Source organism: Phyllopteryx taeniolatus, chromosome 13 (assembly GCF_024500385.1).
Source record: "Phyllopteryx taeniolatus isolate TA_2022b chromosome 13, UOR_Ptae_1.2, whole genome shotgun sequence".
Taxonomy (NCBI): Eukaryota; Metazoa; Chordata; class Actinopteri; order Syngnathiformes; family Syngnathidae; genus Phyllopteryx; species Phyllopteryx taeniolatus.
Window position 1 is genome coordinate 13,646,961 of NC_084514.1, and position 16,378 is coordinate 13,663,338.

Sequence of the window (16,378 nt, forward strand, 5' to 3'; positions counted from 1 at the left end):
CAGTTTCTATACGTATAGATAGAGTCGGAAAATATGTAGTAAAGATAGTGTTAGTATCAGAGTGAACAGATGATGATGATGTAAAATATTACCAAGATTTACCAAGAAATAAGAACAGCAATTGAGGGAAAATTGTAAATGCACTGGGATGCGGGAGGAAACACCCAGACAGACGAGGCCGGATTTGAACCCGGGTCCTCAGAACTGTGAAGCAGACATGAGAACCAGTCGCCCACCGTCCCACTCTGGGAAGTTACGTGAAAACTCGATATTGGCCGTAAGTGTGAATGTGAGTGCGAATGGTTGTTTCTATGTGCCTTGCAATTGGCTGGCGACCAGTCCGGGGTCTACCCCGCCTCTCGCCCAGAGTCTGCTGGGATAGGCTCCAGCATACGCATGACCCTAGTGAGCATAAGCGGTACAGAAAATGGATGGATGGCTGCTTCTTACCAATAAATTCACCCTGTTAGAAAGCCTGTTTTTAAAGGATGCCCCATTTGTAACGAACATGATGAGTGGGAAAAGCAGCAAAACCGAGTATGTACGTTGCGCCCATGTGTCCATCTATCCATCCATCCATTTGGTCACGCTTATCCATTTCAAGGTTGCGGGGAGCTGGGGCCTCTCCCAGATGGCTTCAGGTGAAAGGCAGATTATATCCCGGACTGGTCAGCAGTCACTATAGAGACAGACAACCATTCACACTTGCATTCACTGAGTCGCTGAGTGGGAACTCGTCCCAGGCTGTGCACAGAAGTCACTACAATGTCAGTGAAAAAAGGAAAAGAAACATGTGGCATATCTCAATGGCCAATGTCAAACAACTCATTCTGTTGCTGCTGTTGACTCTCGTTTTGAGCTTCTGGAACCTCCTGGTGATCACAATCATATGCCTGATATCTGTGAGCGTGGGCCCTGTTAAAGCGGCCATTTGCCACGTATGCCTGATCTCGACAAAGCCTGTGTAATAGGGCAACTTCAAAACGGTCTTCTGCTAAAAACAAGTTCCAGCATTATTTGGTGTGAGCCCAAGTATCATCTCCAAAGTAATGGCTTCAATCCACTTAAGACAGACAGAAGTGGCGTGCAAAGAAGACCACACTTCAAGAAGACTGGGTCCTAACCCCTTCAGCACTTTCATGAAACATGGGTTGTATTCTACAGATTTCGAGTCAGGCTTGCGGGACGATACGGCACACAGCTCTCTGCCCAGACAATCGGGAACAAACTCCCACAGGGCTCCATGGCAGCTCTTCACCGCCCATTTAACACTTGCATTGGAGCATTGTTATGTTCAGTTGTGTATCCTGAGCATGCTACGAAGACTGCCGCATCAGTAGACTCACACGTTTTGGTGGAGAAATTGTGATGGTTCCACAAGTGGAAAAATCTCATTGTGCACAATTTGGCATTAAAAAGGACGGCGTAGCCTGCCAACAGTCCTGACCTTAACCCAAGCGAACCCTTGTGAGATCCGCTTTGGGGCAATGCTCGTACTAAAGTGACTAGCACAAGCGTGTTGCCTGATCTGAGCCAACTTCTGGTTGAGGAGTGAGTGTTGTGCCATCCCACAGGAGAGTGTGGCGAGGCTGGTGACCAGCATGAGACAAAGGGAATAAAGGGAAATGACAGGAAATAAACAGCTTTTTTCAACTGTATACAATGCAGTGGCAAGAAGCATTGTTACAACAGAGAAATAATCTCCCAAAAATGATGGGCCTAAACTTTTGTCTTCTTGTTTATTTTCAACTTCTGGACAGGTCTGAAAATGCAAGTTACACCATTTTTTGGTCTGAGTGTTTTTCCAGTGTAGACATTTGAGTGTCGCAAGTCTTCTATTCTTTTCTTCCGTAGCTCAGCATACCATCCAGCAGCAAATTATGAATTGTCTTCAATAAAAAGCTTATTGTGACAGCATAACCCACCAATACTTTTTGAGCAACAAAACAAATCTGAATTTAAAAAAAGAAATGTGCACCACATCCACCCGAGCTCACAAAGAAAAGCCTAGGAACAACATTAGTAGCATGTTCAGACAGACAAGCCCACCTTTTGTCCTAACGTATACGTCCAGACTTTGATGACATGACTGCAGCATATCACTTTCTATTGGTCTACCGAATTTGACACATTTGTCACAATTTTACAAAACAAGCCTGTCTTGACCAATCTCAAGGCAGAACCAATCTTGCAAAACAAGTCTCAGGAATGAGGTTGTGCGTATACTTCCTGCCTGCCAACTCTACTGAATTATAGTAAGATTGACAGAAATAGATGTACAGTAGGGTCCATTTCTGTCCCCTAACGGTGCAGTATAAATCCAAATGATTATTATCATTATGAATGTACTGTATGGGGCCCCACTGGACTCCAGTGTAAGTATTGTATTTGCACCTCTTCCAGGGTGAAAAGGTGTAAATACTATATTATGTTTCCAAATGTCAAGGATACAAAGGCTGTGTCTTTGAGGGTACCACGCCATTCATAGTACCCCGAAAATTGGGGGTGCAATAAAATGGACTTACCTCGAAGAGTCTAAAGTCACTTTCAGTGGTCTGGAACACAGGGCAAACCAACACTCTTTCAACAGAGGGTCAGGATTGAAAATCGGTTCGTTTTTAGGCTCTCTGAATGTCAGAAATTGTCTAAAGCCTCCCCTGAATGAAAGCGCTATTGACAAAAACGGCTTGTGCCTGATTCAAACTAAAACAGTCATTCAATGTAAACAATTGAATTGCTCCGTTTTTTTTTTTTTTTTTCTGGTAGAATATCGACATGAGCGTCAAACATGACATGCTGACACACTTTACAGTGTGGTCAAACCAGAGCCGTGATCAGAGCAACAAAGTGCCGACAACATAAATTTAGTCGCTCCTGCCGAAAATGGATGATGTGGCTTTGAGGGGACCTGTGCAAATGGCTTTGGTGAATTCCATCATCTAATCGCAGACACTCAGCTCCACTATATGGAGCAGAAAAAGTCAAATCCATAGCTCGCTGCCTCACGAGGACGAACGAGTAAACAAGCTCAACGTTCCAGAGTCACCGCAGAATTCATCACTCATACAAAAAAATACCCCGAGCCCTGAAGTGGTCCTAATTTAATCCGAGAGGAATAAAACACCATTTCATAGTTGTCCATTCACAGCACTCATATTTCCACTGAGCACAAACCTCCAGATGAAATTTGAGCAGACACTTTTGGGAAGGAATGCATTCAGTGGGTTGAGGGCCAAAGCCTGCCCTGTAATTTGTGAATGTACAGAAATGTGTGACGGCCACAGCTTCTCTAAAGATAGAAATCTTTGTCTTAGGTCATCACCCAACCTCAAACTGGGTCTAATTGGCTCCACAGCCCCCTCTCCAAATGAATAGTTACCCTTCCAAAGTCTTAGTCTGAAAATAGCCCAAACGTTGACACAGGTTAATAGATTCATTCTATCGAGCTGAAAAAAAAAAGAAGAATGCCAAAGCGGGAGAGGATTCGCATGGCTGAGGTTTCGCCCATCTTCAAAGTGACTTTTAAGTGGCTCTGAGGCACAGTGGGTGGCACGACCCCGAATGATTCCAATACTAGTCGTCTTTACTCTATGACCGATATGGTTCAACGTTAAATAAGGTGGATTTCGGTTTTGCTCGCGTGAGTCATTCCATTCAGACCTTTTACTTATGTGAGCCTAAGAATAATACGTTTGTTTTCGGTATTAAACACAACACAGACCAGGCATGTGTACAGACATTTTTAGGCGCAAGGGTGCTCAAGCAAAAAAGAAAAAATAATACTAATAACTATTTGTACAATTAAGAAAAGAAAAACAGTACTGTATGGATTATGTCTTATTCCTTTATATTATTTCTGTTAACGCAATCATCACAGTCAATAATACAACTATTAACAAGGAAGGTGAAGGGAAGCTACAGTGTCTATAAAAAGTCTACACACCCCCTGTTTTAATGGCAGGTTTTTGTGGTATATCAAAATGAGACCAAGATAAATCATTTTGAAAGGTTTTTTTTCCCCCACGATTAGTTCACCTATCACCTGTACAATTGGACAAAAATTGGAAAAAAAAAATCCATATTTTCGAGAGGAGAAGTAGGGTCAAAATAAACAAGTGAGTTAACATAGTAGCACAAGTGCACACGCCCTCTTGGGGAGACATTCAAACTCATGTTAAATGGGAGTCAACACACAACTAGAACCACATAAAGTGCCACTATAAATAAACCCAAAATAAATCTCAGCTTTTCTAGTAGGCTTTTCCTGACATTTTTGTAGTCATATCTTACAACACAAGCCATGGTCCACAGGGACATTCCTCAGCATCAGAGGGGTCTCATGGTTCAAAGCTATTAGTCCGCAGAAGGGTACAAAAAAAACTCCAAAGCATTCATGTCATACATCATTTCATACTGTATGTATAATTCTCCAAAGGACTCAAATGCTTGTCAGATATCAAAAGACTTTTGAGTTGAATTGATTACACAGAGGGTCATTTTGATTTTTTTCAAATATTGATGAATGAAGAAAAAAAAATTAGCTGCGGCAAAAGGGGCACTTTTTTTCATCCAGGTCAAAAGGGCCGGTGCTTAAGCGTCACTTGGGGTCTATGTGTGCACGTGCCTGATACGGACAGCAGTGCAGCTGAATCTCCAAGGTTGACGAAGGCAAATATTGTGATGGTCTCGGCAATAGGAACAGGGTCAAACTGTCGTGATCATAAAACATTCCATAACTGTTCAAGCAATGCTTCAAAGAACATTTAACATTCATGTCGCCCATATAAGTGCAAAAATAAGCTCACCATTTTTCACAATATACTAACCAATGAAGTCATACCTTTGTTGATAGTGTAGAAGAAGTTATTGGTTATTATTATTCAAAGACAAAAAAACGATCAAACACTTTCAACTTTGACTTTTCTACATGAAACCGTGTCTGATGACGCTGGACAAATGTATCACGATACACACATCCACACACATGAACACTCACATGTGCTGGGGCCTATCTGAGGTGAGTTTGAGGTTTTGCATGTCCTCCAGCAGTTCTGTCTTGATTTCAAGCCTGACCCGCCTAAATCATTAAAAGTCGTTCAGAGCCGTGGCGAGCTCCGTCCTATGCGGCTGAAACTGTAGAAAGTGCATGCTGAAATGCCGAGGTCTAAACGTGACAGGGCACATTAAGGCCAGGCCGTGGCGTATAACTGGAGTGTGTGCTCACAATTTAATCATGAACCGGCTCAATGACTGAAATATCTCGAGTATTAGCATTGTCTCCATTGAGCCTTACTAGAAATAGAGGTCGTGTGGTCACCCATAAGGACTCGGGCTTTGGAACTAGAGAGTCCCAGTTTGTTTCCCGCTGCAAACCAAAAAAGAGCAACGACTGTTGGAGAGCTCCTATTCTGCATCCTGATTGAGCAAGACACCGAACCGGGTTTCACTTGTGTGCCCCTTTCACTCTGACATCGCTCCATGTCTGCATGGATATATATGCGTGTGTGTGTGTGTGAGTGTGTGTCTGTGTGTGCTGCTTCTCTGTGTGGTGTGCAACACAAATATACAGCAGAGTGTCAATTCAATTTCCCCATGAGGGATTAATATTTGGAAATCATCATAATAATAATAATAATAATAATAATAATAATAATTTCGTGAATGGCGCTGTGTCTTGCATTGTGGGGATTACACATTTCCATTTTTCCTCCCAAGGGTCCTTATGAGGGAATATTCTGTACGGAGCACTTTTCATTTGACCAATATTTAGGAAGCACTCGGAAATAAAAAAAAAAAAAGGTGCGAACATTTCAGGGATTTTCCTGCATGCTCTCTCTGTATGAATCGAAAAAGACACAGACCGAGATCGAGCCGATTTGAAAATATCAGAACTGTATTGCATTTATTTGTACATGCGTCATGCATCGTAAACTAGAACGATTTCATTTCCATGTTCAAATGAAAACCATCATTTGTGCCTGTGTGGCTGCACTGCGACTGAGAGAATGCCTTTGGAAGTTTGACAATTAATGCACACTTCCAAAGGTCACTGGCATGCGGTGAGGCTTCATTAGAACATTTTTCTTGTCATTTTCTTTGTGTGTGTGTGTGTGTGTGTGTGCGTGTGGCTCTCATTCGTTCGTGTGATAATTGAGGACTGCCGCAATAATCTCCGAAGACGACGACAGCGCCGACGTTATTAATCAACGAGATGAACTTTCGATTCAACATGTTAAAATAAATCAAGCAGTTGAATTTGGATGCTATAAAAGAAGTCTTGTACATGCTTGCTCCATCCGAAGCTTTGGTTGGTTAACACCCTGTTTTTTCTTTCAGTGCTGATCATATTAAATTCATTGAAACCCCTGAATGATTCTATAATGTTTTAAATTCGCAAATGAACCATCCTCATAAATAACAAAAGAAATGTCTCTCATGAAAACGCCTGATTTAATACAATATTGTGAGGCGTGTACTCCCAAAAAAAAAAAAACACGCAGTTCCCACACATCGATTATTTAATGAAATGATCAACAATTTCAATTGCATGATCTGTGAATAATGTGCTACGAATGAACGAACAAATGTAGAGAATTCAAGATCCTTTCAATTCTAAATCACGGAGGGGTTTTATTTATAGATAGATCGTAAAAAAAGTACCTCATGTATGTATTTGATAGACTTTCTGAATTGACAACTCTTCTAGTTGAGTTTCTTTGGGTGAGCGGCTATGAATTGAGTTGATTTGATGTATTTTCGAGAAGAGATGAAAGTGTCCTCTCCCACGCGGAGGCCATTTGAAATGAAAGGCAAATGCGCCAACTAGTGTGCGCAAGCAGAACGGCACGCATCTTTGTATGTATGGTTTCATCATCTCGAATCAATTCAATACTGTCACGCGTGGAACATATTTGCCAAATGTGCTTCACTGCCTCGACATTATTATTTGTGGTCTGGTTTTTCAATTGATGACAAATATTTGGATTTGCATTCAAAGGGAAGGTGAGAAGCATTCAAACCTCATTGAGATGAAAGAGAAAATATATGACGAGCTCGTATTTGAAATGTTTTGTCATCATACAAATAAGTCGTGTCTCACATGATCTTTTTGTCTGGCTGAAATGTTCAATGCTATGAAATGCAGCAGTTGTGTGCGTGTGCGACTTGAGTCGGTATTGATCTGTGATTGAATATGAAAGTTTGGTTTTTTTTGGAAATGTTTTTTGTATTTTTTTTTTTTTTTTTTTTTTTTTTTATTATTAAAAGAGCGTCAACTCTGGTTATTTGGCGTCCATTCCGGTTTCGAAGCGTCTAAGAAAGAGATGCGCTGGAGGCAGTTGAAGGCTTGTGGAAGCGGCGGCGGCGGCGGCGGCGGCGGCGGCGGCGGCGACTTTGATTGGTCTGCTGCAAGCCCAACCCAGAAGCTCGATTGGCGGAAAGCGTCTCCGCACTCCGGACCACTAAAGATTAAAATGACTCGGGTAAACTAATGCGCGGCACTGTTGAGCTCTCCATTCAGCCTGGCGACGTCTCCGCGCGCCCTTCATGTGCTCTGCGGTGGACAACTTGGAGTGAAATCTCTGCAGGCAGCCGGCGACCCCTCGATTGGGGTTTCTTTTTTTTTTTTTTTTTTTTATTATTAATTGACGAGGACCCGGATAAATAAAGTTTGACGCACATTTTACGCGCGGGAGAAGGACACTTCCCGACAGTTTCAGTGTGGCTTTAGCTGTTTTTATTGGAGTCTTGTGAGATCTGACGCGACTTCTATCAACTGTTATTTTCGATATTTTGCTTTATTTAAGACGTTTAAGTCAGCTGGACTTTTTTTTTTGTTGTTGTTTTTTTTTTACACCACCACCACCACCACCACCACCACCACCGCCGCGGCTGGATTTGTTTGTCGCTGACGAAAACAATTTTGACTAACTAGGCACTAGCAGACCCCGAGGCGACCACCACCACCGCCCCCCTCCCACCCACCCCCCCTCCCGTCAGTTTGACACTGACCCCAGCTGTTGTTGTGATGCATATTCCCGTAGAGCCGCCCACCACCAGACGGTTCACGCCGCCCTCCACGTCCTTCACCTGTAGTAAGCTCGTAGACGGCACCGGGGCCATGGCCACCCCGGGGCCGCTCAGGGCCAGACCCGACACCAGGAATGTGGTGGACGTCCTGGCGGACCACGCCGGCGAGCTGGTCCGGACCGACAGCCCCAACTTCCTGTGCTCGGTCCTGCCGTCCCACTGGAGGTGCAACAAGACTCTCCCCGTGGCGTTTAAGGCAAGAAGTTCCAAATGATTTTGGCAAAGCGGCATGTAACACATGAACGCATGAGACGATCGCATATTTTTAGACACGTACTTCATTACTGATCCGATCCGGATGCAACACATTTATTTCAAATGCACTCAAACACAACTGCAGCTTGCAATTGACGTGGTGACATTTTGTAGAAATGCAAACGCAATTGCCGTCACGTTTGCATCGATAATAATAATAATAATAATAATAATAATAATTGTTTTTGTTTTTAAAAAAATCCGCATTTATTGATACGCGTTTCTTGATAATAAAACGACTCAGAACTGTCTTTGTTGGAGAATTTCCCATTTCCCAACATGCACGTTAATAGGGGATATATGAAATAATGGATCCTGTGTTTCGCATGCATGATTTGGAGCTCCACGGTGACGGTCCCCCTTGTTTTTGTGTTTGTGTTTGTTTTGGTGTCCTTCTCCCCTGCAGGTTGTGGCCCTCGGCGATGTCCCCGACGGCACTCTGGTCACCGTCATGGCCGGGAACGACGAGAACTACTCGGCCGAGCTGAGGAACGCCTCCGCCGTGATGAAGAACCAAGTGGCCCGCTTCAACGACCTGCGCTTCGTTGGGAGAAGCGGACGAGGTGAATACGCGCACTGCTACAATTCCAAGGAATTTTACTGAGGAACCCGCCGGAGGAAAATATGAAATAGAAGCCAAAAAATAAAAAATAAAGTAGCAATTTCATCATTATCATTTTTCCTTTACGCCTGCTGTTTTTTTTTGTTGTTGTTGTTGTTGTAAAGATTAAAAATTGCAAGGATTCTAAATGTAGAATGATTTGATTCAGGATCGAGCGCGTACCCGCATTTGACGTGTCGTGCGTCACGCTGCACGCAGATGTTCTCGATCCGTGGGGCGACCCGCTCGCTGCCCACGTGCGGTGCAGTCCCGACAGATGGATGAGTGGTGCAAGTCCTCTTTTCTTTGCATTTTCGGCAGACCTATTTTGTTTCGAGGTTAATGCAGAAACCTGCGCCGCATGTTTCTTGTGCCATATTATTTAAAACAAAACATTTTTTATAATGATGATGACGCCTGTGTTCAGGGACGCCGTCGGTGGTTGATGACCGTTAAGTGTCCATAACTGACAATGGCCCTTCAAAAAAATAATAAAATCAAACAAAACAAATAAAAAAAAAAAAAGATTTTTCATTGCGCATATTGATGCATATTGATTGACCCAATGTAAGATTTTTTTTTTTTCCAGATCCCTGGCATCCCTGCCTCTGTAATATCATAGTAAGAATAGATTTAATGTTTGCATTCTTTGAGAATTCTTCCAGCTGTATTATTATTATTATTTGTATTATTTCCTAAATCGCTTTAGAAGTATTTTGGGACTAGGGGGGGCTTTTATTGTTTATTTTATTCTGAAGTTCCTGAACAATGGAAGCGGCCTATTGTCCTTAAATTATAAGGTAGCCCACACATATGATTTAGGCAGTAAATTAACACCATCGTTGCCCCCCTCCTCCCACACAGTCTCTTTTTAACACGCAATGTCTCTCCCACGTCTGTATGGGACGAGACCCCCCACTTCTCCCGTCCACTGACTTGGATGCAGATGGGGCTAAGATCCCGCCTTGTTGAACAATAAACCATCACTGTGAGCATTTTCAGGCAATCTGGAGCACATTCTCAATAATCCAACTCATATAACCACTGTCAGGCCCTCAACTGAGGTGGTCCCAATTGCATTCTTCTCAGTCATCCTTTTTCAATGCCGAAGGCCTCAGCGACACGCAAGCAACCGACGTTTAGAGGCTGAGGAAATAATGAAGTGTTTAAAAAAGTATTTGTATAATCATACATTTAAATGCTGCAATGCTGTTTGTGCAGGAAAAAGCTTCACGCTGACCATCACAGTTTTTACCGGACCGCCTCAAGTGGCCACATACCACCGCGCCATCAAGGTCACTGTGGATGGGCCACGTGAACCGCGAAGTGAGTACTCGCACGCACACACACACGTGCTAACACGCTTTGTCGAAATTTGCCACAGTTTTTTCAAAACAATTTGGCAGCCTGCCTTTGGGGTACCAGCTGATGTGGTGTAGCCCCTTGACAAAGTGCAATCTGTTGAATGGTCATCAGACAATCAGCACTTCTGAGTGGCAACCTGAGTGGGAAAAAAGACAAACGCTTGTCTTCTTGTAGCACTAAAAAGGCAAAGGCTAAAACTAATATCTAACACGTGGTTGGTCGCTGTCCTTTGCCAAGGTCAAAAAACGTGGGGTGGTGGAGTTTGCACCATTTCTCCGTTTTCTCCGGGTACTTCCCACATCTCCAAAACAAGTATGGTGGGTTAATTGAAGACTCTAAATTGTCCTTTCGTGTGAACGTGAATGTGAAGAGTTATTTGCGTATGTGCCGTGCGATTGGCCGGCAACCAGTTGAGCTGAAAAATAGCCGGGATAGGCTCCAGCATGCCCGCGACCCGAGTGAGGATTAGCGCTACAGAAAATGGACGGATAGATGATATGTTATGCAAATTATGTCAACTGTAAGGGTTACGGCAGAAGGGACCACCATTTGTATTCTGGGTTTGTTTTATTGTAACTCTAAAGTATAACACATTTCAAATAATCCCCTTGTTTTAATTTTTGTACAGATTGAAAAAATAGATATAATCATTTATTGTTTGACACGTACCATCCCACCACAAGATTTCATGCAAATCACTTGAGTAGTTTTTGCGTAAACTTTCACGACTGGTAAAAAATAGCACGAAATACTAGATGTCCTCTTTTTTGTTTATTGTTAGAGTCCTCATCTTTATCGGCTTCCTCCGTGGGCTACGTTGCCTCACGATCGTATTTTTCAAAGCTGACACAGCCCATAATTTGGGTTTTATGGCACAAACAGTCCTGTGCCATGTTGCACTGAATTCTACTGCTCGGCGGTAACGTGGCTTTCGATAAGCCCCTCGACCCACCAGACCGTCTTTACCTTCTCGTCAGACCAAGAGTCATACTTGACCAACCGCACGCTGTAAGTAGTAGATCTTGGTTTATCCCCCCCCCCCCCCCCGAGTGTCATCCCCGGCAGGGAGGCGTGCCTCCTAAAGCTCACATTCACATGTGGTTTAATACTGCTAATGTGAGGAATGAAGCAGAGCAGCCCTTCGATGAGTCAGGGCCTGATGGATGCAGCCAATGCGTGCCATTTTTCATGAGCTCAAGGTGGGATAGATGGGATGGGGAGGATTTCATGACCATTCCGATGGAGAGACCCAGTTTCCATGGTTCGAGCGTGCAGGGTTTCGGAGCGATAGCTGAGGCGTGTGCTCATGTCTGTGCGCAGGGATATTTGGGACGGGATTTACTTCAGTCAAAACAGAGCACGGAGAGAGAGGTATCGAGTGCCACACATGTACGCCTGGCAGAGGGGCCGGGGGGCACTCAGAGAGGGTCTTCGGCACCCACTGACATCCCCCCCAGCACCCCTGCAAGGTTGCACGCTATTTGCAGCGGCAAGAGAACAGTGAGTGCAAACAGGGAGGGACTCGATAATAATAAACAGTGAGTGTGTGTGTGTGTGTGTGTGTGTGTGTGGATAGTTTCAATCTGATTGTGTGCGCACGCATTCGCATGTGCATCTGCAAGCGTCTCACTTTGAAATAACTGCATGCATAAAAGACGTCTCCTGCCTGCCAAAATGTTGCAGCTCTAGCTGAGGCGTCAGCGTGGCCACGCTTCTTTTACACTGACCCATTTTTAAAAGGTGACGCGGTTTAATATAGGACGGGACCGATTTAGGTCCCTGCCAAAGCTGATGGGGCTTCAGTCAATATAATATGCAGTCGTTTAAGATGTTGAAACATTTTGGAGTGCAGGCTACTGCACTTGGCAAAACATTCGGTTCAGCTACACAATCTAATGGCATAGAGAATTTGCTTTTTGCAAAAGTATGAACAATGCTCCATTTTGCTCGAGAGAGTCTTAAGAGCTTGAGTTAGACTTTTGTTAAACTATAGTCTTATAGTGTAACTGTGTACACAAATGCACACAGTTTATATTTAGAAGCGTTTCCAATATTTGGGTTTCTTTATTCAGAAACATGACATTTGAATGTAAGAAACATCACTCAGGATGATTCTTTGAACTTCTACGCTACTGCAAAATACAACCACAATGACAATTAAAAAAAAAAGAGAAAATTATTAGCATTTTTCAAAGCGCTTCTATTTCAAGCAAATGCCCTTTTAAGTCCTTTTTTTGTTTGTTTTAAATGAACTATAAAAGAGAAATATAAGACGAGACAAAGGGCGTCTTTTATTGAAACAAGAAGTACTTTGAAAGAATATCAGTCGTGTCATGTCACGACAAAGAACATGAGTATGCATGCCCGTTCAGAAATGATCAGGACCATCAAAATAACCTGATTCTTTTCTCGGCACAGGACACCACTTTATGTCGTCCGTGCCACTTTTACAGCCGAGAAAGGCAGCGAGGCACTTTGGGCGACTTTTGACACTTTTGCCAACACATTAAAGCAACTGCATGTTTTTTTTTTTTGTGATCCTCGGGACAGTTCTACATTGTTCATCCAGGTTTTCCTGCCTTCACCTGCTTTGTCAATGCAGTGCAGAGAAAGCAGCCTTGGCTCTGCCCTGCTCACCTGGCACTGCAGGTGTGTGCTCGCATGGCACTGAAGGAGTGTATACGGTTTTGAATCATAATGATGATTCAGCATGTCATCCTATAGTGTCAGAACAATAGAGGCGCACACTCGTCATTTTCATTGTGCTGGGCTGCGAATTCACACAGATTATGTCCCCGAACGCAGAATAAGTTACATGTTCAGCTCAGTAGTTTTGTCTCCCTCACTGCTGATTTCCTCATCACGCATCCGGCATGCGTCACCCCGCTCGATCTATCTGTCGTATTATTATCAAACTTCTGCTGAGGCCAAACTGGAAGCACAACTGTCGCAACTGAAAGCTCCCCCTCTTCTTCTTCTGAGAAGCAGTTTTGGCAAAAACCAACAGACACTCGCAAAAAAAAAAAAAAAAAAAAAGGTGGTTGTCGTTACTATCGGTTCCCTCAAACCACACGCCCTCGCATGGTTCCTCTCACCAATAAATCCGCCAACTATATTTTGGGTGCTCTTCTCATTGCCTCACTTACGCATGAGATCAGCCGCTCCCGATACACTCATGGTGCGGCGGTGAAGGGAGGGGTGCAGTGCACTGTTTGTATTTCTGTATCTGCAGCGCTCTTCGCTGTCAAATGAATCAGAAGCTTCATGAAGTCATTGCGTCTGTATTTTCAGCTCGTGACATCACATTCTAAAACAACATCAAAAATGTGGAAGGTGGACACTCACCAGACACTTTATAAGGTAAAATTGGAGATCTGATCAAAGATATATATAAGTTGTACATAATGCTCAGTATTGACACTGTGAGAGAAGATTTCTCACTATTTCTAATCTTTGTGTGTTGTTGCCTTTGAGAGGCAAAAGTTTAGAAACACACCCCATTATTGTACAGGGCTATCTATCGTAAATCACTGAAAACTACAATCACAAAAATCTAACGAATTAAAACCTGACATTTTTTTTTTGACCTCTACATTGAGCCTGTCATTGGATGTCAGTGGGTTGTGCGTGTATGTCACCTTTTTGAGGCGTGAAAGTGAACGTGAAAGTGAACGTGAAATGCTCGTCTGTGGAAAGTCTCTGAATGTGACTTCAGCTTTTAAACTAAAAGAATTCTGATCGGCTTGCGAATGCTTTTTTTCCCTCCCGAACACCCAAATTACTTTTAGAGCCGTCGAAAAGACCAACAGAAAAGATGTCGGAGGCGTAGCATGCAGCGAAACTTGAAATAATATATGAATACACAGTCACACATGGACACACACACACACACACGCATACCCCAAGTCTGCCTTTATATTCCTGGAGTTGTAGGTAGCTGTTACACACCCTGTCGAATAAATACAGGCAACAAAACACGACCGAATGTGTGTGCTTGTGTGTGTGTGTGTGTGTGTGTGTGTGTGTGTGTGTGGCTATTTGCATTTGGCACACATACTGTACAAAGTATGCAAATAGACGCACAATGACATTTGCTTCTTTTTCCTATGATATTGCAGTCCTTCCCTAAAGTCAACAAAGGGCTGTGTGGTTGTTGTCGCCCCTTGTGTGTGTGTGTGTGTGTGTGTGTGTGTGTGTGTCGCCGCTCATGCACCTGCCAGGTGCTTCCATCGCTTTAAGTCAGCTCAGCGCCCGGGTTGTGCCACGCCCCTGCTCCACAAATCACATGAAAGGCTGGGCCTCAGTGCGAATTGCTCTCTCAAAGGCAACTTTGATGTTTGAAAATGGAGATGGGTGTCTTTGAAAGAAAGGCCTGCGGGTGTATCAGTGCCAGGGGAGGGCGTGTGTGTGCTGGGTGCTTTCCTGACTGCTAATGCCTGCCTTGCACTGTGACTGGCTGAGCCGGAGACATCGACGTCTAGGTAGCATTTGCTCATACGCGGAGGTGAGAAAAGGATGCTTTTGATAGAGAAACAACACCATGCAGTTGTTTAGGTAGCGGCCGGTGATCGGAAAGTTCTTTCTACTTCTTAGGAGAACGACTTGGCTTCGGCGATCAAATTATAAGGCCAAGATAACCAAGATTTGTGGAATGTAGTGTTTAACAACAGTCCGTCATAAAATCCTACACTTGTGATGGTTGACAAATGTTGTCCAAATGTGTCCGTATGCTCTTTTGAATAAATGTTGAATTTGTATGGATTTCGTGTGTGAAAGAAGACACATTTTTTTCATAAGCTTGGAGTAGACCAATTTTTGTTTTTTTGTTTTTTACCGGTGCCCGCAGCAGTTGACCCCTTTATTGAATCAGTTAACACCTTCCCAAGTGGTGGGTCGCAGGGCCATTTTGGATGGGTCGTGGACAGGTAGTAAAAGAAAAAATGAGAGCATAATTCAGACTGTTAAAACCGTTGCAGTTGCTGGAGTCTGCAGCCCTCACTTCCTAAACTATTAATGTTGCACTTTCCTAAAAAGAAGAGATCAGTGCCAAAATATAAAATGTGCTACATGCAGTTATGTTCATCCTCAAGTTGCTTAGTAAGGTGCTCCGAAAGGCACTTTAAACATGTCGGGATCTGATATTCCTAAGTTTTCAAGGGCTGTTTTGGAACAATACATGCTCTTTATTGTTCTTTATTGTAATAGCGGGTGGCGACTTAGCAAGAATAGAAAAATGCGGGTCCCAGGGTGACAACCGTTGACAACCAATGACCGAAACACTTACCTCGACATAGAAAACATACTCGTTTGTCTATTAGCAGCACTTGCAAGTTGGAGCAGAAAGGCAAAGTTTCTACAACGACAAGGGGGAAAAAGATGGTCAAAGTCACAGAGTGTAATATGTGCTCTTCAAGCCAGCTGATGTCTGTGAAAGCCACAATAGCCTCAGGCTCGAGTGCCCTCTCTTTTTCCACTCAGACTAAAATTTCCACCCTTTATTTGCTGACGCCAGATAGAACTCCCAGACACACTATGAATTACCAAATTATTTACAGAGGCCCCAGACAACACTGCGAATTCATTGCGATCAGGGAAGTATGCCGCCGAGGAAGACATTTTCAGAAAATGGCCGAGACACACCGCCAACGCCGCTTCCCGCCTCCCTGCAGCTCCCCTCGAGCTGCTAAATGCACCAGCCGAGCGTCTTTCCTGTTTACTTACCTACGAGGGGAAGTCAAATGCTCGCTCTGTGTGTCCTCGCTCTTCCATATTTACTCGGACCCACACGGGAGGGACCCATTACAAGCTTTCAGGCATAATTCAATAAAAGTTCCGATCTGCATTTAGAAAAATAAATGGCCCGTGAGTGGGGGAATATTTTCTCCTCGGCTGCATTATGACAATAAACCGTTTTCTCTCGCCGAGGCATCAGGCGCAGGGGTGAAGTGGAGTGTGTGTATGAGTGTGTGGTGGGGGTAAGCACCTGCTGGTTACTGGAAAGGACTTTGTGTACCACCACCATGTGGTTTGGATGTTTATTTCTTCAGGCTTTATTGGTTAGGAACAGTG

At 43.7% G+C, this 16,378-nt stretch overlaps 1 protein-coding gene across 5 annotated transcripts in view; it reads left to right on the top strand.

Annotated features, from left to right (window-relative positions):
- The window catches only part of runx3 (RUNX family transcription factor 3), a 65,888-nt gene that overhangs the window by 23,466 nt on the left and 26,044 nt on the right, over positions 1–16,378 (top strand). For all 5 annotated transcript variants that reach the window (XM_061794793.1, XM_061794792.1, XM_061794791.1 and 2 more), the window contains exons 3-5: positions 8,043–8,284; positions 8,750–8,906; positions 10,166–10,270. In XM_061794793.1, coding sequence (XP_061650777.1) covers positions 8,043–8,284; positions 8,750–8,906; positions 10,166–10,270 — 504 coding nt within the window. The remainder of the gene's footprint in view (positions 1–8,042; positions 8,285–8,749; positions 8,907–10,165; positions 10,271–16,378) is intronic.